The following is a 27,364-nucleotide window of genomic DNA, read 5'->3' as shown; positions in this document are numbered from 1 at the left end:
GTAGAGGTCTTTCATATTCACCGAATGAAGGATGCGTGTATCAGTAAGCCCTCTTTAGCCCTAAGACAAGCAGAAATTGGCTTCGTGGAAAAGTCAATACAGCGATAAAAATTGTGTTGCCCGTCAGATCGCGCCTGTATGCCTATTTTTATTCATATTTTTCGGTTTCCTTGGGCATTTCTGTCTTGCCTCGCATGTGTGCAGAATGCTGTTTGCTAAATTCTCAGCTCAAAGCCAGCGCTCATCTTGTTTGTCTTCATTTCGAGTCGCTGAATTTATACCATGAATTGGCACCCGAGCTACAATATTGGCAAGCATAACGAGCAGTCCGTCGCGAGGTGCAAGTGCTGTGAGGGCATCATCGCAGTGCACTGCCGTACCATGACTCTCTAAGCAAACGTGGCTCCCTACGGTAGCGCTAGAAAGGTTAACATATCTCCCCCCCCACATTGGCTTCGTGACGCTGGTGGCATGCACACACTTGGCGCATATACACACCGAATGCATCAGCAATACTTGCGCTCCGGTAATTGATCCTCAATGCGAACAAACAAAAAAATTGGGCCCATCTCCCCGCGAGGGGGACTCGAGTAAATGCGTCGCATAGGGGGTGGGTGTATTGCGTTAACGTTTAGTGTTTGGGGAGTTGGTGGTAGTGAATGCGTTGTATCAGCAGCTTCTTGACGTAGTTTGAATGAGTCAAGGATATAAGGCGCGTTCGTAGCCTCCCATTCTGTGTCGGCTTTGTGGCGCAGTGGGTAGAGCACCATGTACATTCCGTTCCGCCCGCAGGGTCGAGGATCGAAACCAGGCGCCGGATAGTTTTTTTTTTATATAGTGTAGGGGGAGGGGTGCGGACTACGACTACGGACGTCAACGCGGGTGACATCGTGAGTTACTGAAATGCTCTGCATTTAAAAATCTCAGCCAGAACCCGGCCGATGCAGCGGCGGGACGCCGACAGCTAGGGGCGATACATGGCAGGCCAAGTGTGCAAGAAGCTGGTACTGCGAACTGGTTCACGTCGAGCAAGCTTAACCCCGGATTGCATGCCACAAGCCAGCTTCGACCAGGCCCCGGCAGGACCACGATACTCACCGGATGGCAAAGCTCGATTTCTCGGAGGCAGTTAGAGCTAGCAGCTCGCACCAACGGATGGTTTCGCTTCACCTGGACGACAATCTCAACAAGGAGTTCCACGACTTCATACAACTGGGCATAATCCTGCGGGAAGAAAGATTAAAGGCACCTTTGATCAGCAACCCACACAAATCAACCCAGGTCTCGCTTACCACAGACTCGCAGCAAAGAATAACTGTCGTCATGGCGATCAGAGTTTGGCTTTGAACGTTGTACTTGGTAGTTCTTTTCAGCGCACCGAAGGCGCTTTTCAGCGACTCCACGGCGTCGTATGCCCTGGAAACGAGCAGAGCGCTGGCAGACCAGCAGCCAAACAACGACAGTACAAGACTCACATGCTTCCCGACTGATAAGAGCTCCCGGCTTCCTGAAGCATTACTAGTAGCGTCAACTGGGTGCCTTCGTCCTGACGATCATCGACGAGAACCTATACGAAAGAACAATAACACTAAGTGCTTGACCCGCGGTATATGGCCTGTTTTCGATTCCCAAATATTTCTCGCATGATGCATGCACAGGTCAAAATTGACACCCACCTTGACCACGTCCGTATACAGGATTCCAACTGTGTCCGCCTCATCGCGAGATCCGGCGTACAGCGCTTGGCGGAGCTTCGCCAGATTTGAGTAGCAATCCTGTTGACCCATGGTGGCACTCTTCCCATCCAACGTGACGGCAAGGATGACGAGCAGACATCAACAAACAACCTCGCTGCCGTAGCCAAACCTTGCCGGACTCTATGGGGCCGGACACTTCGGCTAGTTTCGGTATCGCAAAATAAAGTGCCGCCATGACGTTGGTAGCCAAGCAAAAATTCAGCAACTTTTGCATATGTGGCTTTATCTTTTCAACATACGCAGCAATAAAGTAAAGTGATTCCATTATGTGTAGAAATAAAATGTGTTCTTGGCTGTTTCCTTTTTTGGCACCCTATTTATTTAGGGTAAGTCTCGTGCCCCGCGCGGGGTACGAGATCTAGCCCCCTCGCGGTGGCTCCTGCCCCGCAGAAGTGACGTCAAACTAAACTAGTCACGTGACTTCCTGTGACGTCATTATTATTATTTTTTTTTTTTGCACAGTCGAGAGGCCGTTGTCGTTGTTTGACAGCGTGTGCGCGCAATGTGGGATTCCGGCCGTGGCTCCAACCGCAAGCCTGCGCAACGTTACGTCCTTATCGCCTTGCACAGCGGCTGACTCGCGGCGCTTTTTTCTTGTTGGGAGGATTGTTTGCAATAATTTATTGAGTATTTTTCGTGAACTTGCTGCTGCTAGTCTTGGTAAGCCTAACGCATCCTAGTTTGGCAAGCTGCTTCGCCCCGCTTTTTTCCGTGCTCCTTTTGTTAACAATTGCCGTTAAATATGTTGCTAGCTTCATATTGTCTTGCAGTTCGCGTGCCATCGGCTTTATGCTCCTGCATTCGTTGTCTACTTGTTCCGATCGCCACTTGCATTCCAAGCCTTGTATTTTGATTCTGGCGTGAAACGTGTTACGTGCGGATCAGTTTTCCAGCGCTTTGCGCCGTGGCTAACGAGGTAGCTGACTGATGACGTGACGGTGATAACGCGAGCAACGCAGTGTCAGCGGCGTCAGTGTGCACGAATCAAGTATCGTCAGGTAGCGCAGGGCATCGTCGAACGCAATCCTCGCATGTAGCCTGTTCTGCAATTTTTCTCGCGGGGCACTGCAAGAAACGTTACTACCCCGCGAAACCATCCGTGCACGCTGCATGCAGGGAGCGCAGCTCCACTTTCGTGGGTGGCCTGGTGAATGGTAGAGCCAAGCAGCTGCCCGTCCGTGGGCAGCATAGGTACTCAAGCTATCGCAGAAACCAGCCGCTCACTGGCTGGCTTCCTGTGCAAGGAGGCTCAAGCTTCAAATGTGCAAGTTCGGGAGAAGTCAAGCCGATAAGATCGCCGTTTGTGCCAAGCTTGACAGTTGTGTTAAATAGTGCTTTCAAGTTTGGTGTGCTCAAGGTAAACAAGTGGCTCTTGTTGTTCATCGAATAATACTATTGTGCTTTCATGATATGCAAGACTTCAAATGAGCTGCGAATTCTAAGCAATCTGTAGGCAGCCATTATTGAATGCACAGGAAACAACGTTTTGTCTACCTTGAAATTTTCTACATAGGGTACGTGGAACTGCCAGCTAGCAAGTTTAATGAAAGGTTGTTATCTGCTCAGTTATAGTAAAGAGGTAGCAAGGCATAGATAGGATAGCCCTCCCTCCTCACCAGCTGATCGTCTGGCAGCATCTCATAACTTCGTTCACAATTACCGCATGGATTTTATTTCCCTAACCTTTGCCCCACTGCCTTTTGCCTTCTTCAACCCGGTTAGTCAACAAACTTCATCCTGCATCTGTTCTGATTATGTATTGTGGTACGCTAGTTTTTTGTTTACTCGTGTTTGGCTTGGAAGTCAACATAACGAACAACAATACTTTCATGCCCACTCAGTTGGATGGCCAGTAATGGTGAGAGCTTCTCTCGAAGGCTTACAGAGGATTCACGAATTCTGATTGACTGTGACATCAATGTACCCATCCGGAGCCCCCTGTGGAATTCAACTTGACGTTAATACTTGTGTTCACAGCTGGTAATTGTCTGCTCTGTGTTTGGAGGAGGGGGGTGAACAGTAAAAGTTTCTAATTGCAAGGAGATATTTCATGTTCTTTTGCTTTTTAACTCTGCTGTGTAAAAAACTGTTTCGGCTAATTGCTTAAGTGACTATGCGTAGTAAGAGCCATAATGCAGTGTCCCATATTTTGTTTGCAACGATGCATGCCCAGCAGAGCCCAACTGCTAGAAAGCACATTCTCTGGTGGTGGTAATTAGCTTGAAAAAAACAGGGCACTGAAACTATTTTTTAAGCTAGCAAGCCTAAAAAACAGGTTATAAACCACATCTACGAGAGAATGGTTCTTGTACAGCTTGACATTATCCTCTCCCGAGAGTACTTCGTACCTTGTGCAGGAACTGGAGCCGAGGTCACCTATGTGGACGTGAATGTCTTTATTGGTGTTTGTGAATATTGCAGTACAGCTGAAAGCTGTATGTATCCTGGAAGGCTTCAACAATAAAATGACTCCAGTGAACGTACTTCTGCTTTGGTGTCAATGGGCAGCATGTGAGCAGTGATAAGTGCTTTGCTGTTGACATTTTTGTTAGACAAAAACAGGCTTGATCAGGCACTGTAGCAAGTCTTCATGAAAAAACACAGGAAAGAAACACAAGGAAAGACACTGTTCATCACAGCACCTTTCCTTGTAGTTCAGTTATTGTCGCTGTATTTTCCCCCAAAATATAAACCAACTCTCCCAGATTCACACCTTCAGGCAGAAAGCAAACATGGTGTTTGTCAATGACAAGTGATTCTACCAAAATTCCGTGGCTGTGAAAAAAGTCAGTGAGTAGCTCTACTTTCTCTGCACAGTCTGTGGTGTGGAGTTCCTTTTCCAAACAAAACGCAAGGGTTTCTTGGCACAATACACAGAAAAAATGCCGAATAAGCAAGTGATGCCTTCTAGCATCAGTCCTGCAGGAAAGCCAAACAACCAAGTGATCTTTTTGCTTGAGTGCAAAGCTCTGCAGAGAAGCCAAGAAAGATTCCTTTTTTGTTGACACCAAAGCTCTGCTGGAAAGCCAAAACGTGTGGCTTCTTTCACTGCTGATTTGCTGTAAGACGGGCATGTGAATGTATTGCAGTAAGGCATTTGTTGTGTACATGTCCTTCATACATAGATAAATAAATATGAACCAGGCTGGCTGTGTAACAAAAACGTCAAGTGAGGTAACAACCAAATGTTTTATGTAAAATGTTAGAATACTGTTTGTTATAAATAGCAATTAATGTTTTAATATGGTGTTGACAGTAGTTAAGTGACCTGCTGGAAATCATAGGCTAAAACTAAACAGAAGCAATGTTTTATACAGCTGCAATCGTGTGAAATAGCAAAAGAATGGTTTGGGCCCTAAATTCAGCAGGCATGTTCCAGCTGGGAATGTGTTTGTAGAGCACAACAATAATAAAGACATGGGGAAAAAAGGGTGAGCTGAATTGAGTTACCCCCAAAGTATTGGTAGACAGTTAGAATGCTTACAAAAATTTATAAATAGTTTGGATACCCTGAAACAATAGGGGAAACTTCACTTGCCCTGGTTTTAAGTTTATTAGTACTGAGCTTAATGTACCCCACACAACACCATTGAAGAATGTTACGCCTGCATGGACACAGCAGCGTTTAAGGTATAACACAGTTTTATTTGAGCAGAGGTAAATAAGAGAATATTCCATAATCAATCCATTTATACGTAAATCAGAAAAAGTAGGGTTTTTGAAGTGAAGCTCGGAAGCATGCTAAGTGAAAGGGACAAATGGCGAGTTGATGTTGTTACTAATCACAAATTTCAACTCGACCACCTTGCCGGAAACAAACCCCTTCCATGGAGGGAGTGTGTGTAATCGCAAGATTTTTAAAGAAAAGTTTGTGAATGCACTGTACACGTAGGCCAGAAGGTATTTCGACACCCCAGCCGAGGACTCTGAGTCATCCGCGCTCTTTTCTGCTGTTTTGATGATCAAGGGCTGTTTGTTCAGGAACCACCCCCTTTTCTCCCTTTGGCCACCATCTTTCTCAGTCACTACATTCATGTGCTTGCTGTGGGAGCTAGCAAACATGAGGACCACCTATAGGCAGGATTACCTCAGGCTCGCACAATTGCTGGAGAGGCTAAACAATGTTTTCCAAGATCCCCAACTGTGAGCTTGCACTTTTTTTTTTTGCGAAAAAAAACAAAGACATCTACATAGGCCTTTGAGAGCTGTCTGAAATCACAAAAGTGAGTATTTTGTGCCCAAACTGGCCAGCTAACCTCACTAGTTGACCCACACGTTGAATGCCTCGCATAAAAATCGAGACTCACTGCATTGGCTTATAAGTTATTGCATGGCATTGTGTGGGTGGGCTTCTGGTTTCCACCTATGAAGCCTGTTGGTTGTGTTAGTGTCCAGTCCTGCTGTCAAACTTCTTTTGAGACTTGCACTGCCCTGGAGTGTACCACCGTGGATTCCTTGGAATTTATGTTGGCCATAAAAAATCCTAGTAAATCGTTACAAGCCCCTGAAGCTGGCTGGCAAGTGGGCATTTGTTTAGCGACCACTGTTTAGGGGCACAGTAGGCAGTCTCTTACAGAGGCTACGAAGAAAAAATACAAGGTTCGTTCATTAAAAAGACCTCTGCCCAAAAAACAAATGACATCAATTTTATTGTAAACTTCAAACAAATAAGATAGTACAGAAAATGTGTAGAGCAATGGAAGTTCGATACACATTTTCCAGCTATTTCTCTATGACATCATAGAATCTTGTTTGTGCAATTGACAGCCACCAACCTAACCCACCGCAAAAAAGCATAACTGGGCAATTTCAGTGGGGCCTCCATTCCGTTTGATCGTATCACTTGAGTGCTAACGTACAGTTAACACATAACTGCATTTACAGTGCACGTCCATATGACGTCACTCGTGCCCATATTACATCAATGCAGTTTGAAATTGGGTTGTTTTTCACCATTTCTTTTGGTTAAACTCGCACCATTACAGCCTTGACCTTTGCCTATCAATTACATTTGCAGTGTGCTCGCTGCTCATACCCATGGACACAAACCATCCGCTGAGGCTTTCACGTTCCAGGCACATCTTCAGATTCTCTTTGACGTTGACTATTGAGCCTGCGTAGAACCCATGGGTTTTCATATGCTGGAGACATGATGGTCGGCCAAGTGTATACCCTTCCTGTTACCGTCTGTACAGCTTCTTCTCTGACCCTATCGGCTGGGTGTCCTGAATTAAGTCCCTTTGCATGAGGGGAATCGGTAAAATCTGGCCAACATAGCCACATATACAGAGACGTGAAGGTTATGCCAATGCAGCAGCTATGGCATAAAGCGCCTAGCTAGTGTACCTTTTGGAGGACCCAGTTCCTAATTTGTCGTAGCATCATGTGTGTGCCAATGTGAGGAGCTGAATGCATGATGGAAACTACCCAGCCACAATCTGGGTCACGGGATACGAGACTGCCAATGTTCTCACTCTTTCACATCCTTTGTATCGCAGATGTATTTCTGCCACATTTTACTGTAGTGAAATGGCTCACCACTACAGCTGCAATAATTTCTTCTGAAAAATCTTTTCAAGCGCTGAATACCATGCATTTATGATGCAAGAAGCTCATGATCACCAGACTTTTCCGCGCACAAAACGTATTTCGGGTAAACAATTTGAAGCCACAATTCAATCCACTCGAAAATATATACAAAAAACGCGACAAACTGCCGATTTTCGGGTCTTTTTTGCTAATCTCCTTAAAGGGGAAACTATGCTGGGTTGTACGCGGTACATGTGTGGAAACACCAATGATCACCTTTTCTAGCTATCCGTGGTTTGCACTTGTAATGCGCACATGCGACCAGTAAAATATCAGTGGCCGCGTCTAGCCTACGTCCTGAGCACTGTAAGTTCCGCGCTGCTGTCATTTTGAAAACACACCGCGATTTCAGGCCACCCATTTAGGCATTCTGAACTTGCCGTGGTGCAAACTGTTGTTAGCAGATGCCGCCGCGCGGACATGCCGCAGCAGGCCCACATAATCACGCTCGGACGGTGTCTTTTCTTGCGTGGGACGTGGGTTGTTCGAACGGGGCCACTCGGCTGCGCGATGTCGTAGATCTAACGCAGGTACCATCGGCATACAGCAGGCGGTCACAGGTCAGCATTACTCGAGAGCGGATTTCGCTACCGTGTGGAAAGGCTGGCTTGGTCCCCGCATACGGCAACGTTCTCGCACATTCTGGTAGTGCTTCTAACTCTTATCAACTCTGCTTCATCTACGTTGTCGACCCAAGAAATTCAGGGATTCAGGGCTTTCGGCACTTTCGGATACGCCATACCGCCAGCAGCGGCAGCATCGGCGGCTTCCGCAAGAACGAACAAAAAAATTCTTTTATAAAACTTCCAGCAAATGAGTGGCTTCCTAATTTTGTATTAAAATGTAAAAAAATGTGCTTTTTGTATTCTACTACGCAAAATAATAAAAATTGCTGTTAATATGACGTCACTATGACGTATTTATGACGTCACGCGGGGCAGGAGCCGTTGCGAGGGGGCTAAATCTCGTGCCCCGCGCGGGGTTCCAGACGCTGCCATTTATTTATTTATTTATTTATTTAGTCGCATCATCGTTCCACCGACGAGCGGCGCTTTCAAAAAAAAAATTTTTTTTTTTCTCTATGCTTATATCTTCTGCTTTCTGGCAGTTTCTGCTGCCATCCGGCCCTTCAGAGAAAGCCCCCAACAAGTTATTTGTGCGCGAGCCAGAAAGGCTCGCGCACAAATCTATTACGTTGTTTTCTGAGCTGACAAATTGTTTGCCTCCCGCTGCAGGCAGCAAGATAATAGAAACACAAATAACTCGAGGCTAATTACGGACGTCCTACGGATATCTGTGGTCCAACGGGATGCTACTGCAAACCACTTCTCTCACTCTTCCCAAGAAAAATATGAATAGGGTGTGGAGTTGTCGGTCCACACTGTGCGTGGTAGAAGCATTTATTACCTCCATGATTTATTATAATTAGGGTTTTGTCAAAACAAGCTACAGAAGAGGCTTTTGTATCGAGTATTCTTTAAGCTAGAGTAGTGCTTCAAGGCATGTTGTCAATAAAGCACTGAAATTTACAGCAAGTACAGGTTCTGAAGTTTACTAGAAAACTGAAACCTACACTAGCTTTATGAGTATACAGGGTGTCCCAGCTATCATGCACCAAGATTTGAAAAAAAGAGAAATTGCGTAACTCGAAGAAAACCTGGTGCATAATGTTTGCAGTACTGTGAAGAAGCGGAGAGTAATTTTCTTCGTTAATGAGACTTAATTAATTGTAATTAATTATCTAACTCGAGAAATACTGTCCTAATCACTAAAGTGTCAATTAGGCACTTGTAGGTAACCACGAGGGGCATCTAACTGCGCTATTTTCAGCGACGAACTAATTGCGTACTCATTTATTCTGACTGATAAAGGAAACCCGCGAAATATGAAAAATACCACGCGACGACGCTTACGCGCGCATTGTATTAAAGCAGCGTCCCCAAACAAAGCTGATTGAAAGCAACTGCTTCGCGCGTTACCCGCCCGAAGAGACAGCGCATCACCTTGATAATAGCATGCATGGAAGGAGCAGCAGCAGCAAGATTCGCGGGACGCGTGTGCAGATGAGGAAAAAACTCCGTCGCGATTTCTTCTTTCTTTTGTCTATTTCATTCTAGCTCAGAGGCAGCCTGTTTGAGGGCGTTGCTTTACGGTTCGCGCGGAGGCGCCGTCACGAGGTATTTTTCATATTTCGCGGGTTTCCTTTATCAGTCAGAATACATGTGTACACAATTAGTTCATCGCTGAAAATACCGCAGTTAGGTGCCCTTCATGGTTACCTACAAGTGCCTCATTGACACTTTAGTGATTAGGAGAGTATTTCTCGAGTTAGATAATTAATTACAATTAGTTAATTAAGTCCAATTAAAGAAAAAAATACTGTCCGCTTCTTCACAGTACTGCAAACATTATGCACCTGGTTTCTTTCGAGTTACGCCTTCACTTTTTTTGTAAATCTTGGTGCATGATAGCTGGGACACCCTGTATACCGAGTATGTTTGTGATATTTCCATTAAATTGCTAAGACAAAACTTCCAGCAATGCACGCTAAAAAAAAAAAAAAAAAGAGTTCGCTTGAAAAAGTGAAGTATTCACAGTTAAGCAGGCTGCAGAAAAATACGCTGAATGAAATAGATCTAACTACCCACCGGACGACCGTCAGCCGTATGTCCATTACGGCTCCAGCGGACGTCCGTATGACGTCCGTTGCAGGTTTGATGGACGTCCGCTTTTAAAACTTCCGTACGTATAGTCGGACGTCCGAAATCGGCTGTATTTTGGACGTTCAGTAAAAATTTCCAGAATCACATAACGACATGCTAATGTTCTTACAACGAATAGTACAGTACACCGCGCTAGGATAACATATTCTGTTTCCTCCGTGTGCTGCACATCGCAGCGCAAAAAAATAAATTTTTGTACGCTGGACCACGCTCTTTTGTCTCCCTTCGTAACATAATCAGTTTTATTGTTCTTCTTTCGCTTCCTCATTTTGCAAGTATTGCAAAGCGTGGATGCAGAAAGATACATGGTGCAACATATATCTCTTCGTGTTTTGATCCTCCGCGTTTCTGCAGCGTTTTTAGATGTTCTCAAGTATGTACCCACTCATCGAAACGACTATTGGGCTATCTCTTTTAGTGTTCTATGCATTCCAGAAAAATCAACGGATTCATTAAGCGTAGTCTGAACGACGCGTACTTGGTTTCTTTCAGTATTTTTTTATTGTATTATCGACAGTCCCGCAGCAGTCCGTGACTACACAGCTACCGTGTATGTGCTAATTACAACTTTGCTTTAAGAAAAGAAGCAATATAGATTTTAAAATCCGTAAACACGACGGCGCAGCGCTTGTGCCAGAGTACACAGAAGCCGTTGCCGTTCGCGGCCGAAGTCTACGGTAATTTACTTCGAAAAATAAAACCCCATTGAAGGCAGGTGATATACACAATGACTGGACTATTCATCGCTAACTACTACGAAAAAAAAAACACACTTAAAATCAGCGCCCAGACACCAAAAGCAGCAAGCGTTTGCACGCCAAGAGCTGGCCAATATGCCGCACGTGCGGCGGCTGGATGACCTTCGTGCGGCGGTGACGCCTGTAGTGGCGGTCGCGGTCCCTATATGAAACGAGCGCCGGAGTTTCGTGACCAGTAAAGCATTGAAGGACTCTGGCGCAGCGCAGACAGGAAGGGCCGTAAAACTAAAACGTTTACTTTCAGTGTTCTATACACATCGCGCGCTGCGATGAATCGCATGCCGTCATAGTATTTGCATAACACAAGGTATTACGGCGTCCGCCGCTATTGTTTTATCAGCAGCAGCCTTTTTTTAGCGACATTCACGGCACCGAATGGATGCCAAAAGGCTGCACAAGAATATGTTCACAGCACTTCGCGGGTGATGCCAAAAGCAAATTCAAGATGGTCAATACGCATCCCGCTTACTGGCCTACCTTGTTCAGTTCGGCCACGCATTCCAAGCGAGAGCGTGGCAAGCTATCAAAGGCAAGGTTGCATTCAGTCGCGCCGACTTCTTTAATGCGTTTTGCGTACTCTGAAAGTTGATGTTATTATTGTTTAAGCAGGGGATAGGGAGAAGGAGGATATACTTTTTTGGAGAATTCTGAACGGCCTGAACAAACTGTATCACAATTAGCCGCTAAGACGACTCTAACATTACTCACAAGATAGAAGCCGAAACTAAACGGAATCTTCGTAAAGACAACCGCAGCTCCGCAGCAGATTTCCAACTGTGCGGAAGTGCGTTTACTTTGCCATCAGCTAATAACGTTTGGAATCCGTTGTTAATTAGTGCCAACACCAACCGAGCTGAAGATGGGCAACCGAAAAAGTAACTGAGGTGTGGTTGCGCGAACAGAGGAAACAACACAAACATGCTTCTGTTGCGGAGCGCCGTTGTATACGCTGTGGTCACTTTATTAGGCTGTGACACAAGAAAAAATTAATACTGACCTCTTTGGCGCTGTAAATACGCTTCCCTCGCTGAGAACGGGACTTCGCAACGATGTCTGTCGGATCAATTTCTTTCACGGTGTACACGCGCGCGGGAACGTACAATCTAATTTCTCGCGCACGCGAGGCCGACAGTAGTAGTTCAGCCCCGTAATTGTCCGGAAATCGCACAGAAGCACTTGAGACATGGGAAAGCCATTTGCCAGAACAGTTTTCAAGCACGAGACACCTTTCAAAAACAATTGCAGAATCGCAAAAACAAACAACTGAGAGGTGCCGAATATATGAACGCCTGCCCGCCGTCTGGCTCTCACCGACCCAAAGTTAGCTCAAGCTTCCGCCGGGCGGCGCTGGGTTACTTATTCGTCGCACCCTCCGAGCAGTGACCGGTGCCTATAAGTGTGTGACAGTGTGTGGAAATGCACTGTGTGTGAGAATGAATCCTTTTGAGAGCATCCTGGACCTAGAATTGTACAAGGCTAACTTAAAGCCAGATTTTTGTCAGATCAGTCAGGTAGTAGCGGTGCTTCATTACCTGTTTGCAAACTTGTATTACCTTGCGCTCAGGCTCGCGTGTAAAAAAGGCTTTGCGACGTCCTGGTGGTTTTACTTTTCATATTTCCGCGAATTATCCCCTGGGGTTCGTTTTGTTTTTTTTGTAACCACACGTGGCCACTTCCGGTTTTCTTATCTGGCGTTTCAACCGGAGCGCCCGTTTGCTCTTTTTGTCGTACGTTGCGTCAGGCAATATTGTTTGGTATTGAAATGGTGCCACCTTGTCACACACTGTAGTGGCGCCCGCGGTCCCTATATGAAACGAGCACCGAAGTTTCGTGACCAGTAAAGCATTGAAGGACTCTGGTAATACCTACTGCTGACCAGTTAATGCTTCCATCTACTGCGAAGCCCAGTGCCTCAGGAAGTAGGACTAATTCCCCCAAATTCTAGCCGGCTGAATCTTTTGGCATTCTATTACAATGTGGTCGATTGTTTCTTTATCCCTGCCACACCCCACACGTCTCATCCTGTGACAAATATTTGCTCATGTAAGTTCGAGTTCTCAAGCAGCCAGCCCACGCCTCAAAGAGCAACGCACTACCTCTATTGTTGTCATAAAAGTTCTCTTTCCGGATCTCTTGTTTGCTTGCTTTGTAGATTCCCAGTGATCCCTTCTTTTCCATCCTCTCTTTCCACATGAGCGTCTCTGTTTCCTTCACTTGCTTTTTAACTGCCTCCCATTGTTTATTTGCCGCGGTCAAGTTATATTTAGTCGCCAGCTTTCGCGTCCTCTTCCGCCATTGGGTGTCCACACTTTTAAGGTACAGGTACCTGTGCACTCTGGCTGCCCAGTTCTTCTCATCTAAATGTTTAAGCCGCTCCTGAAAACGTATTTTACTTTGCGCTTCCCTCGCCTCAAATGAAGCCCAACCCATATCGCCTTGTACCGCCTCATTTGTAGTCTTACTGTGAGCTCCCAGTGCTAATATGCCGACTGCCTTTTGGTTAACCTCCAGTCCCGACAGGATATCTGACTTTAAGCATAATACAGCATTAGAGAACGTGAGCGCCGGCACCATTACCCCTTTCCAGATGCCTCGCACTACCTCGTACTTATTGTATCCCCAAAGTGCTCTATGTTTCATTACCGCTGCATTTCGTCTCCCTTTCAGTTTGAGGTGTTCTTCATGGGCATTCAGGTAGCCTTTTCCTTCATTAATCCAGATCCCCAAGTATTTGTAATTGTTTACTAATGGTATGGCTTCAATCCTTATTGGTGCTGTATGAGCTTCCTCGTTAAACACCATGACTCCAGATTTCTGTGGGTTAAAATGTAGGCCTAGGTACGTTGCCTCATCACCACAAATGTCGGCCAGTTTTTGAAGGTCTTCCGAATTATCTGCCAGCAACACTATATCGTCCGCAGACATCAATCCCGGAATTCGTTGCTCTACCAACTCTCCATTGCTTTGGTACGAGAAGTCAAAGCCTAACCCAGTCTCCTCCAATAGTCTTTCCATTCCTCTACTGTAAAGTGTGAACAGCAATGGCGAAAGGGGGCACCCCTGTTTTAAATCTCGTCGAATGTACACGGGCTCTGTGCCTGTACGCCCTTCCCATTAATATATGCGCCTTGTTATCCTCATATATTGCCCTTAGCAGCCCTACAAATTCTGACCCAATCCCCTCTTCTGCCAGTATATGCCACAACAATCCCCTATCTACGTTGTCATAGGCTCCCTTTATGTCCAGAAACAGTAGCCATGTTGGTCTGCCCTGTGCTGCCGAAATTTCAATGGTCTGGGTTAATACGAAAATATTGTCTTCTAAGCGCCGACCCGGCCGAAATCCATCTTGCAGTTCCCCTAAAATACCGTTACTTTCCACCCACTTCAACAACTCGGCTTTGATGGCTTGTATAGCTCATCTATAGAGCACTGACGTGACTGTAATTGGCCTGTATGAGCTTGCCTTGACCTTCTCTCCCTTGCCTTTATAGATCAAACTCATTCTGCTTTCGCACCATTGTGTGGGCATCCTCTCGGATTTTATAGCGCGCTCGATGGCTGTATACAAGGGCGCCTTGGGGGAGTATATATAATTATAGAAAACGGCTCTAAATTTGCTGTTATTGAGTTAACGGTGCGGGTGTAAACGGTACATCATCACCGTCTGCTGTCAATACATGATTTGATTGATTGTAGGGTTTAACGCGCCGACGCAACGCAGACGACGAGGCGCGCCATAGTGGAGGGCTCCGGATTAATTTTGACCACCTGGGGATCTTTAACGTGCACCGAAATGTACACACGGGAGGGGTTGCTTTTCACCTCCATCAGAAAAGCAGCCGCCGCGGCCGGGAATCGAACCCGCGTTCTCGTCACTGCACTGACAAGTGAGGCCAAGTTTGAATGCGTGGGCCCAGTGGAGATTGACTGAGACGTACCTATGGAAAAGCACCACCCTGAGCAAGCTTGAGTCAGCTGCTTCAACTGTGGTAAAGTGCGCACCTCACCTCTCAGGACTGTCTTCAAATAAGCAAAAGCACACTGAAAGGGGTGTTGTGCATTACAGTTTCACTGCATGGCCTCTTCATTGACACTGGAGGTATTTACAGAGGCCTAGCAGAGGTTTTATTGGGTTCCCCTGAATGAAGACAGCTGCGCTCAGAGGTCCGGACGATCATCGGGGGAGCGCTGCCTGGTCAGGCGCTCCTGCAGCCGCTGCAGGTGGCGCAGCCGTGCGTGCCAGTTGTTGACCGAGGAGCTGCGCGACGGGTCCAGGCTGGTACACGCCACCTGCACACGCGCAGTGCATGCAGGGCTGCTGCAGCGAGGCCCATTCGAGGCGCCCACCGGCGGGAATGCGCTGCATCACATGGGGCGTGCAGAACAGGCCTCACCTCGAGGGCAGCAGTGCAGTGAACGCCCGCCAAGAGTTCCCCAGGCAGTGCCACTGCTTCAGGGAACCGAGGCCGTGACAAACGCTTGCACTGTACTTGCAAGCATTCTACCGCAATCCCACAATTGTGCCTCCCATGTGTCGCGCACGTCTCCGCTACAGCTGGATTCCGGCACTGGACCACACGAGGCAAGGTAGCAGACTAGAGCAGGCCCGACTCACCAACCAGCACTGCCATGCCAGTGTAAAGACCCAGGGTATGGTTGAGATAGCGCTTCTCCTCCCCACTGCAGCAGGCCAAGCCCTTCCATACAGGCTTCCCGATATAGGCTACCGAAAGTTGACCGGAGGGCGCTGCAGTCTCCCCTCTCCAGGAGGAGCATGCGGGAGCTGCTGGTGCTGCTTTGGCTTGTGCTTTTTCCACTGCGCGCGTGCTGCATTTCTTGTGATAAGATGAGGTCCGGGTAAAATTTTCTTTCGACTTGTCGCCACTGTCGCTTATTCTCACGTGACGGAATCGAACTCATCTCAACTTAAAACCCTTTCGGTTTCACTGCACCGATGCGAACAAAAAACTGTGCTTTCTAACGAACATTCAACAAATAAAAAAATGCAAAAAGCATAACACACCTGCGGTAATGCAAAGATCTGTTTGCTGGTGTGCAATCCGACCACTGGCCACCGTCGCTTATTCCCATGTGACGGTGCGCATCTCGCTGCTCTGAATATGTCTATGCGTTGCGAGAATCAAAGCTGTCTTGACTTATAACCCATTCTATGCTGATGGGAACAAGAAACTGCGCTTTCTAACGAGCATTCGACAAATAAATAAATGCAAAAAGCATAACACACCTGCAATGATGCAAACATCTGTTGGCTGGTGCGAGATCTGACCACTGGCTGACGCCACTTATTCTCATGACAATGCGCATCTTCCCGCACTCAATATGTCTTATGCGGTCAAGCCCTCTTCTGTTCTTCTAAAGTAATGAAGAATAAGCATGCCGAAAGTGCCGTCTTCAGCTTAGAAAACAAAATGCTAAAAGAAGTAAAAGAATATAACTACTTTGGACAGATGTTTAGCGCTGACCCCAACCAGGAGAGAGAAATCCGGCGCAGAATAGGTATGGACTGGGGAGCACTCGGCAAGCACTCCCAGGTAATGAAAAGTAGGCTACGTCTATCACTAAAACGAACAATATACAACCAGCGCATACTGCCGGTGATTACATACGAAGCTGAAACTTGGCGCCTTACTAAGCAACTGGAAAGCAAACTTAGATCAGCTCAACAAGCCTTGGAACGAATAATGTTAGGAGTAACACTTAAGTACAGTATACGAGCTTCCTGGATCAGGGAGCAAACTCGAGTAGATGATATCATAGTTCAAGTAAAGAAAAACAAATGGACTTGGGCTGGCCATGTAGTGAGACGAGCTAACAACCGGTGGACAATTAGGGTAATGGAATGGATACCACGATATGGGTCTCGAAGAAAGGGAAGGCTAATAACACGACGGAGGGATGAAATAGGTGAATTCGGTGGCCAACAATGGACTTGAGCAGCACAGGAGAGGAGTGGTTGGGAGTCACAGGGAGAGGCCTTTGACCTGCAGTGGACCTGAGAAGGCTGTTGATGATGATGAAAATGATATGTTAGCATGTTTCCAGCAACTAACTAGTTTGGTTTCTACGTAGAGTAGCTATTGAGTTCATTTTTGCCTGCGCTCGTCTTGTTGTCTGCTAGAGACACGTCGTATGCTCCGTGCCATTCGACCGGCCACAATTACACAGGATGAAACGTGTTCTTGGGCCGTCTTTTCATCAGCAAGGCGACAACTGTTCAATTTGTCACAGCGCATTTTGCTCTTGTTCCCTACTTCCTTCATGTGTTCACACTTCAAACATCCAGATTTTATGGACTAGAAGCACTGAGGTTCGCAAGATAGGTAAGATAAACGTAATTGATAATGGTTAATATCTTATTTCTCACTCTTGAAACATATGAAAAAAGCATTAAAAAGGCACCTGCTACTAAAGGAATGCGCTGACAACGCCGCATTTCCATTTTGCTTGTCACTGAAGGAATTTCTGTTCGCAATGCTTGTCACAGAGATAGACCCGCATAGAGTACAACTATGGGTTCGGGTGACAGCGTGGTGGAAACAGCACTACAGCTTGTCAGGAATTGGGACTCCGGCAATGTTCCGTGCCCTTTTCTGTTATTTCTCCGTTTTTTTCATGACCCTGTAGGCACTGCTGCGACAACAAGTGGTTGCTTTGTAGTGCAATAATGTCACACCTCTACGAGTGAGCCTGCTGCAGATGGATAAAGCAGGCAGAGAACCAGTGAAGGGAACAGAAGAAAGACAGGCCGTTCAACCCGGGAGCTTACAATGGTAGAAGCACAACGTGGAGTTTTTTGGTCTATTTTTTTTGCTCCACCTTTTTTTGTTCCTACCATCTGCAATAAAAAAAGGAAGGCGGAAGGATTAGCCTTCGCTTTCAGTTTTACCACCTCAGACATCGTGAAACGATTATGGGGAATGCCCGCTATTGTGTTTCCATGGCTCCCGAACTGAAGACTAACCGCTCCTGAAACAGCACATGCTGGTAATCTGCATGCACTAGCAGCTGCCGAGTCCCTTCTGCTGCCCCGCACCACCCGCGGCACTAATCTCCCCAACTCGCAGGTATGAACAATGGGAACGCCCGGCTGCACGTGCGCTCATTGTTGCATGTCCCAAGCGCGGTGAACACCCCTCTCACTCCCGGGGAAAAAAAAAGGCCGGTGCTTTGCAAGAAAAACAGCGCCAAGACCTCTAGGCAAACTTAAGCTTCACCTCCCTATATGCACACAGAGTTCTACTACATAAGAAATACAACACACATTGATGTCCTCCATTTATGCAACGACCAGTGCCTTACGATGAGTTGGCACCATCACCACTAGAGACCGCAACTTCAGGCAAACTGCCTATTTTTTCCTTGAGTCCATATCGAGCCTATTTTACATACCAGCATGAATTAAGGGGAAGGGATCATTTTAAGCAATCCTTTATTGTGCCTATTAGTGCCTATTTTAAGGTTTGCACCTTTCCAGGCTTTTTAGCACTTAAAAATGCCTTATTGGGTATAGACGCCTTTTCTTTTTTTTCGTCCATGTTTTGCTTATGCTGCTGTCCTCCCTTCAGAAGTCGCAAACTCAATGTGTGTCGCACGCCATTTGCAAACAGAACCTGTGCGCCGTGCTAAACACGATGAGACGTGGAAACCCATGTTCGAGCCACCGCCACCTTGGTCGGAGGTTACCCCAAGCAACTAAGTTCCACCTCCAGAGGCCCGAACACACTGACACCACAGCCAGCTTTGCCGCTGTTATTATTATGTCACGCTGTGTCCGCGAATCAATGGCAAAAACTGGTGCCGACATGCCCTGTCTCTTGCCAACACCATAAAAACCCAGCAAAGAAAATAATGAACGCAACACAACTGCCCATGTGCCTCTCGAAGTCAAAGACGCCGCCCTGGGAAAACCCTGTGAACATGTTACACACGAAAGCTTGAAGGTGACGCCACGAACGGCAGCACCAAGGTGATTGGCGGGAACACTGCCGGCAATCAAGACTTAGCATGTACAGCATGAAGGAGGATCGAGAGACAGAGGGTATAGATGGAGCATATCACCACTTTTTTAAACAGTCTGGTCGCAAAACTGTCATCTGCCATGCCGGATAACTTTCAAGGGCGTTCGCAACCTAGCTCTAAGGGTTATTTTTAAAAAATTTTGCCAGCAGTTTGATGTTGCAATCGGTATATACAGCCTATAGCTACTGAGTGGTGCTATTCTTAACAGGAACGTTGGTCATCCACTTCTGCAGGACAGGATTGTCTCGAATTATGGTACTTCACTGAATTATTCATGGTATTCATCAGTACTGTGAAGAGCTGAGAAGCTAGTTCTCTTCTGTCAACAAATGAATAGATGCAGTCAATAAAGCTTTCTTGAAGGCGCATTCATGTTGTCAAGCAGCCGTTACCGACTGCACCTCTTTCCCAAGAGCCCTTGTTGCCCCCTTGGAAACATGTATAAGAGCGCAAGACTACTACAACAAACTAACAATAGAGAGGTGGCACTAGCAGCACCGTACTAACAGCTTCATAGCTGACACGATTTTATGGATCACACTGGTCGTTGGAATCATGCTTGGGTCCTTAGAATCATGGCACACTTGAACTTGACTTGGCATGTTCGCGTGCTTATTTCACACTCTTAACAGAAAGTATTCAGCAACTGAAAACTTTGGCGCTACTCTGACTCAGAATGTTAAGCTCATTTTAAGAATCCAGGGCGGGTCCACCACCGTCCCCGCAGGACTGGTTGCTGACAGAGTCATTTCAAAGCTTAAATCTGTCCGGGACAAAAATTCTTGGATTGCCTGCGCTAAAAGAAGTGACAAAAGTTCTGAGCGACAAACATTTTGTTGTCCAGATGGAATTCGATCATCGAGCGTCCTGAAGTGCCAGCACGCCCCGCCAACTTCAGTGGACGTTGAGCATTCTTTTTTCACAAACAAATATCAACTGAAAGGACGCAGAGCTTCAACCATACAACACTGAAGCTTGTCATGTATTTTATTACAAGACTTTTTTCCAGTGTCGAATCACCCTACATTTCACGTAAATCTGTTGAAGTTGCGGTACCTCTCTGACCTATTTTCATGAAGGAAGTAAAATTACGTTCCCCCAGCACAAGATTTGCCCACTGTTTTCATTGCAAGTGAAAAGATTGTCTTGAAATATGCTGCTGAAGTATACATGAATTGTGCCTATATATGCCTAAACAGTGGTGTTCAATCCCTATTTATGCCTAAATGGCACTTGTCAATGCCTATTATAGATGCCTAAAAGCTTGCTCGTCATCCCTGTATGCGCCGCGCAAACAACATGGATGGCTGTGCGGCATTTAGCCAGTGCCGATAGAACACACTCCACTGTTCGCTCCATCCAGGCATTCTGGCCCTTGTCCTCACTTAATTCTTACTCAGGCCTGCCCTTCGTTGACTCTAAGCTTTTGCCTTTCACTCTGCAGGCTGTGTTTGCACCAACACTGCAGTCTGCAGCCTTGTGTAGGCAGTATTCAGTGTGTTATTAACGCGCGCAACATCTTGGGCAATGTGCTATATGATTGAGGGGGGGGGAAAGGGCAATTGAAATGCCTGCAGCCTCTTGGAGAGTGCAAGTGAGATCAGACACCCCTGCTCCGAATGCTGCTGTGAAATGTCTCTGCGGGGTTGCAGCCCTGTGCGAGCCTTTAGAGGTCCTTTATTGTGTGGACTCCGGCAGCCAAATGGTGAAAATATGCACAACACCGTTTCACAAGCCCCATGCTTCTCTTACATTTAATTTTGTGACCGATTTGCCATTCGGGCCCGAGTTAGCTGAGAAGGTGACAACAAAGAGAGGCTGGCATTTTTGTAGCGTGTTTATTTTTTGGCGGAGATTGTCCATAGCTCATAGTTGAAGTTCCTTGTTACTCTTTTGCACGAAACTGCGCCATGAATCATGCGATGCATTCATGTGGTTCTGAGACAGTCATATATTGTTATTGTATTTATTGTATATAGTGCTTCTTATACCCATATTATAGCAATTGTATACTTATTACCATTCCCGTTTCCGCTACGTATATGGCCTTGACTGTGATTTGATTAGATTATTATGTCTTCCGTTTAATTCTCGCGTGTGCGTGCGTGCGTGCGTGTGCGTGTCTTTTTTTTTTTTCTCGTTTAATCCACAAGATGTGTAATGAAATCATATCGCATACGGTTGTGATATCTGCTGTTGCCGGAAACCGGGGCAGCCGCCTCGTCAAGCCGCTTGTAACAGTGGCTTTCTGCGGTTGTGCCCTCCTTTCGTAAAAGAAAGGGAAATAAACGATTTGATTTGATATATGGTGATCGAGGTCTCAATGTATGAGCTTCAGTAATGTTTGCCAGAAAGCTGCACAGGACCATGTCGCTATTGGTTATGCCACCCAGTGTGCCCGTGCCCCACACAGCCTGCCTAACCAAGAGACGAGTGGGGCGTACATTCCGGGGCAGCAAAATGACTCGTGGGAGGCCCAGGAGCACGATGGGCACCATTAACCAGTGCAGTGCCGACCCTCTCCAGACCTCTGGTGCCACCACTTGCCTGCTACGGGGAACCAGGGAATTCACTTGGGCCCAAGAGCAGCAGCTCTGTGGAAACTCAATAGGTCAACAAACATATGACCATCATTCAGGAGGAGCAGAAGGGGGAAAGAACTGACACAGTCAACATGTTCTGTCGTTCATGAGAGGCTGCCACTGCAGGTAAAACCAATTGTCTGCACAAAGCTTCTAAAGTGAAAACATCCTTACACATGCGACAGAGAGGAGTTTGAAACTGGCGTGCAAGCAGAATCAGGAAGCAAGCACTCCGGTTGGCTGCAGGCGCATGATCGGCAATCGGGCTTACTACATGTTCATTTAGTTACCTCCTTATTCACAGCCACAGGAAAAAACACTCAAACCTTGGGGGCTTTATGTGACGAAGCTACGCCTGTAGCTGTGACGCCCACTGTAATGAATGGCTTCCAATTAATTCGAGACTCCCTGGGGACCTTTAACGTGCACCAAAATCTCATTCTTCGCTTCCAACAGAAAAACGGCAACCGGCTGGGATGGAACCTGTGTCCTATGGCTCGGCACTGGGTCACAACAGTGGGTATTGTGCAGAGTCGTGTGCGCACTAACGCAGCGTTTTCTCCAACTTTTGCCTCGCACACTGTCCTCCACAATATCCTGTGCCGTAAAGAAAGTGAGCAAGCAGCCGGCATGCCCAGCACTCGGCCCTGGCCACTTGAGAAGCTGTGTCCAGCAGCACGGTGGATGCTACATTGTTGTCAACAACTTGCCCGCTGAGCACCGTGACATTCTACAGCAGCCCGTGGAAGAAAAGCGGCAACAAATGTCGGGGCCATGGGAGGAGCCCTCACTGGGCAACGAGGCCACAATGCCCATTTCGCTGCGCCCCAGCGGGTAACTGACGTACTCGGAGGGCAAACAGTTGACAACAACTACTGTGCTGCTGCATGAAGCTTCTCAAGTCGGTCGGTATGTGTTTATGGGCAAGACATTTAACAATCCGCCGGTTCATTTGACACATGGTACATGCCATGCGTGAGCACAGGCCTGGGCCAGCCGTCTTCATAGCCAATTTTTCTTCCCTTTTTTCCCCACTGCTGTTGGCATTCAGTACAAAATCTACAAACCATGGTTCTTCCAATTTCCCCGTCATACTTTTGTTAGAACAGGCACCCGCTTCAGAAGCAACCTCAAGGACGGACAAGAGCTTTGTTGAAAATCATGATTGAATGCATGGCCAACCTTGTTTGCACACCACCGACAACACCAAAGCCGTTAAAACTTCCTGGCCCAACTGTCCCCACTACAGCTCTCACTGTAAAATGAAAAGTAAATAGGGCTCCAATTTCTTCACTTGAACTTGCCTGGTTGATTCTAATCTGCATGAAACTGCTTTTCACTAAGTGTTATCATAATGCTCCAAAGCACTGGTCACTAAATAGGTGTCTGCGCTTCAAAGAAATCCGCAAAGTGCAGCAAACTCTTGCTCAGCTCACATTCTTTCTTTCCTTGGCACAAACTCTGCCGTGACGCACGCAGGTGCTCCCACCCCGGCATGGGCCCACAAGTGCACGGGGAGGCTAAGACCCAGGCAGTGCGAGCACACAGCACTCACGTTGGCGTGCAGGGCGATCTGGCGCACATGGATGGCCAGGCTGGTGTCGGGCACCAGGTGCGGCTCGGGTGTGGGCCGCAGGAGCTCCAGAACCTCTGCGAGGGGAAAGCATTTCCTCACCAGCTGGCACCACGCAACATGCAATGGGCGTCCATGAACAGCGGGCCTCCTGGCCTCCCACACTTCCTAAACACTGGTCTTTCTGGAAAATATTTGAACCGCGCCCAATCACGCCTTCGTTCCTGAGAAATGCTGCACACCGAGCACTTCTTCCCCACAGATTACCTGGACAGCCATTTATGGGCATGCACCTCGCTCTGGAATCTGCCACCTGGAGGGGGGGGGACCCACTGGCCGGCCCAGAAGGGGCCACCCACATAAGCAGCCAGGAAAGCTTCAACAGTGGGAAGGGCGCCTCCACAAGCACCACTGGAGGCCTTCCTCTGAAGACGTACCACGCGCATACGTGCCTGCATCTCAAGACATTTTGGCAATGCTTGATCCAGGTGGCTGTTTAAAGCAGACGCTTGAGCTGAAAAAGCCGTACAAGGACCGAACTGTGACTTGTAAGTCAAGCAGTTCTTGACCCTGTCCTGCGCACGCCCTGGAACCAAGGCTGCCCTGCGGGTAGCAAGCTGCATGTCTTGAGGGGAGTCTGCAGAAGGCAACCTACAAGCCACTGCATGCAGTGCACAGCCAGGATGTGGCGTTTCCTCACACTGCAGACTGTGATGTGCAGGCTGCACCGTCCGCAGGAGACTGCGTGACACAAATGCAGCACATTTCCCAATGTGGGTTGAGTAGTCCCGTATACGCTCGCAGACAGTCCCACATGCTCAAAACAACCTAACAGCACCGCACGAGTAGTGCACTGTAGGTATTAGTCCCACTCGGATGATCCTCCACATGCAGCTGCCACATCTATGGCATCAGCGTGGGAGCCATACAAGACACAAAGGCAACTGTGGTCAACCTCTAAGGGGGTTCATTCCCGTTACTCGAGCAGTTGGACTCCAGCACTAGCGGCAGACTGCATCTCTCTGCATCTGCATCTCTCATCAATCACATGTTGTGCCACCTAGATAAGAATTTGCGAGTCAGTGTGTGCGATGTCGTTGTTGCCGATCATTGCCACACGTTTATGTTGCTACCACGAGCCCGTATGATACCACCTTGTCAAAGTCACCCAAGCGAACTTGTTGTATTGAGTATGTGAGAGTTAGAAATTTACTTGAGTGTCACAACTTCAAAAACCTGGTTAGTGACAACATAAATAATGAATTTGAAAATTTTGTTTTCTTCATCCCAAATGTACCGTATAAGTCGGAGTACAGGTCGAGCCGGAATATAGGTCCCCTTATCTTGCAGCTGTGAAATGGGAAAAAACATTAGGTACACAACATCGTTTTATTGAGGCTATAAGCCCTTATTTTGTCTAAGGTTACTCATTACACCCATCCGAAATCTTGGTGAGCGACTGCTTCTGTCTGGTTGTCTTCCACACAGCAACCTGTACTCAGTGCAGTACTTCTTAAACACTCGCAAGGCCTCGTCGACAGGAGGCGAGCGCCAAGCAGGGGGCACGAGAGACGGTCTTGCAGGCGGCCAGCAGGCGTCTTAGGAATGTCGCCGGCCATCCATTCGTAACGACATCGCATGATGCTCGCAGACAAAAGTCGCCACCTTATCCTTATGTTCCAGGTGCACAGCGCGACGTCCACAAAACAAAGTCTTCCGAGCGTTGCACACCGAGAGGTGCTCCTTCAGCTTATGCCAGGACGGTGCCCTCTTCTTGGTAACATCAAAGGCCCCGCTAGTCGGACACGCTGTTGTTGGCTTGGGGATGCTTCTGTTGACTGCTGCGGGAAACAGGCGCCAAGTGCCTGAACACATCTTGGGTGACAATGGAAAAAGCACGTTCGCCGACAGCGAGAGGCAAGAAAACAAAGATGGCGGCGCATCTGATTTTGATGTCGGTGGCAACGATGCCTTGCGGTTTGAATGGGCCCAGTGGGCTGCCTGGTTGCCAGATGACCACTAATATTAGGCCAATGACCGGCATATTGGTCAAGGGGCGACTTCTTGGGAAATTTTTTGTTAAGAAATCTCGACCTATATTCCGGCTTATACGGTAATTACCCAATCTACAAGCGGATATCTCAAACATAGTTATGAAGATCCTGTGTGCCCCGGGTTAATTCGAGACATGCTTGCTGTTCTGAAGAGTACGGATTCATGCCACAACAGATGGAAGAGAAACAAAACAAATGAGTATTACCGCAAGCAGTTTAAGTATTACGGGAATAAGTCAGCAGAAATGATTAGAAAATCAAGAAAACTGTATCATGCAAAACTGGTTACAGAAACAAAAATGACATGAAAAAAACTATGGAAGATAATCAGAAAGATAATTGGAATAGATCGAAAGAATAATATCACACACAATAATATCTCCCCGCACGTTGCTAATGATTTTAAAGATTTCTTCATTAATGTTTGTTCCGGCCTTATCAGGCAATTCCCACTGCAGTTACCTACGTCACCTGGACCGAAAAATGAATGTAATAACTTCTATTTTCATGAAATTTCTATGGAAGATATAAGATCTGTTGGCAGTATAAGGTAAGTACATAAAGCAGCAGGTCTTGATGGCATCCAGATGCAAGTAATAAAAGAAATTATTGATGTCACTGGTTCTTACCTATGCCACCTGTTCAATCACTCCACTGGAAATACCTGTTACCCTGATATACTCACAGTCGCAACAGTGATACATACCCTCATGTAAGGATGGAGATCCAAACCAACCAGGTAGTTACAGGCCGATATCAGGCCTAGTGAGCTCAACACTCTCTTTGAAAAGCTAATTGTGCAACAGGTTAAAAAATGTCTCAAAGAAAATAAAACTATTACACCTCAGCAACACGATTTTGGAGAAAATAGATGTATTTCTGCGGCTGTATTTACTTTATCACAAGCTCTTAATTCCGCGATGCATCAAAATAACATAGCTGTCATTGTTTTTCTGGATATTAAAAATGCATTTGACATGGTTTATCCCCTCATCTTGCTGGAGAAATGAGAAAGTTACGGCTCTACAGAGAGCGCACTTAAACTCTTTCAAAGTGTTGAAAAGAACGTTCTTTTGTGGACTTCTTTTTTCCGTTTATCCTTCAGGTTTCGGGCGAGATGTATAAGATGATAAAAACAATACGCAAAAAACAAATGACGTTTCGGGGCCCGTACAGGTCCCTTGTTCACATAAGAGTGAAAAGCGGCTCGGCCGTATTTATACATGCGTGGAACATTGCAAAGTGCATGTTGTAGGCAAGGGCCCACGTGTCCGATTAAGAGCGTGTGGGGTGGATTGGATGTGGAAGGATTCTGGGACTAATATTTTCTCGGTGGCAATGATGCTGGCCGAGTCCCAAGCGACGACAGGACCGGCTTGGTTGTGGTGTTCTGCCAAGGCGTTTAGCTGGGTGCGGCAGCTAGTAACATCGCTTTCATGCTCCTTTAGTCGCCTCTTGAAGCTTCCAGTTTCGACAATCTAGGCTGCATCGCAAGTCTGGCAAGGAATTTTATGGACCACCCTGGGGAATCTTCCTCATTCTAGCGCATCTTTCGCATGAATAAGTTGCTGTCGGAGCTTGCTTGTGGGCACGTACCTGGACGTCGTAGTCACTGAAGATTCTTGATAGCATTTCATTTACAGCGACAGCGTAAGGAATGGCGGCGCGCTTCCGCTCCTCTCTCAGTGAAGTGGGTGGGTTTGCCGAACTGCGCTGCCGAGCGCTTAGGATTTGGCTGGGGTGGCCATTGCTTGCAAGGTTTTCTCAATGCCATTTCCTCGCCAGATGAGTTTTCATTGAACTGTTGACTACATGTATAAAATGCATATTTCTGATTTTGCCAGATCATTTTTGTAAAAATTTTGTTTTCCATTTTTCTTATTTTTTTTATTTCTCAAAATTCTGTCCAACCAATTATCTATATCTCCGCTATTATAATGATTAAAAATGGGACTTCCGCCAAATATCTATTTTTGTGGAAATGCTACATGCTTTGCCATTTTCGCTAGTTTTTATTCCTATTTTGGACAACTTTTTGCGGACTTCCTTCATTTATTCTTGGACTTCCTTCATTTATTCTTCATTTATTCATTTATTCCTTCATTTATTGCGGACTTCCTTCATTTATTCTTCCTTCATCAATCTCTTGGAGAGATGTATAAAATGCATATTTTTGATTTTGTTGGATTATTTTTGTTACGCTATTGTAACGATTGAAAGTGGAACTTCCACCAAATCTGCATTTTTGTGGAAATGCAGGGCATTACACAGTCCTGGCTGTGGAG

At 46.7% G+C, this 27,364-nt stretch overlaps 2 protein-coding genes across 6 annotated transcripts in view; both read right to left on the bottom strand.

Annotated features, from left to right (window-relative positions):
- LOC144156284 (AP-5 complex subunit beta-1-like) overlaps positions 1-1,923 on the bottom strand; it is an 88,811-nt gene extending 86,888 nt beyond the window's left edge. For 2 of the 3 annotated variants that reach the window (XM_077688231.1, XM_077688233.1), the window contains exons 1-4: positions 1,677-1,922; positions 1,476-1,567; positions 1,293-1,416; positions 1,099-1,224 (exon numbers count right to left, since the gene is read on the bottom strand). In XM_077688231.1, coding sequence (XP_077544357.1) covers positions 1,099-1,224; positions 1,293-1,416; positions 1,476-1,567; positions 1,677-1,787 — 453 coding nt within the window. In that variant the 5' untranslated portion in view covers positions 1,788-1,922. Of the gene's footprint in view, positions 1-1,098; positions 1,225-1,292; positions 1,417-1,475; positions 1,568-1,676 lie in introns of all 3 variants that reach the window. The other variant, XM_077688232.1, reaches the window with a different exon arrangement.
- Positions 1,924-14,883: 12,960 nt separating this feature from the next.
- Gig (TSC complex subunit tuberin) overlaps positions 14,884-27,364 on the bottom strand; it is a 99,514-nt gene continuing 87,033 nt past the window's right edge. For all 3 annotated transcript variants that reach the window (XM_077688227.1, XM_077688228.1, XM_077688229.1), the window contains 2 exons: positions 23,008-23,102; positions 14,884-15,120 (listed from right to left, as the gene is read on the bottom strand). In XM_077688227.1, coding sequence (XP_077544353.1) covers positions 14,989-15,120; positions 23,008-23,102 — 227 coding nt within the window. In that variant the 3' untranslated portion in view covers positions 14,884-14,988. The remainder of the gene's footprint in view (positions 15,121-23,007; positions 23,103-27,364) is intronic.

The sequence above is a fragment of the Haemaphysalis longicornis genome, unplaced genomic scaffold, assembly GCF_048455015.1.
Source record: "Haemaphysalis longicornis isolate Haplotype H1 unplaced genomic scaffold, Haemaphysalis longicornis Haplotype H1 scaffold_1, whole genome shotgun sequence".
In the NCBI taxonomy this organism is placed as follows: Eukaryota; Metazoa; Arthropoda; class Arachnida; order Ixodida; family Ixodidae; genus Haemaphysalis; species Haemaphysalis longicornis.
This window is presented reverse-complemented; position numbering and strand designations above follow the sequence as displayed.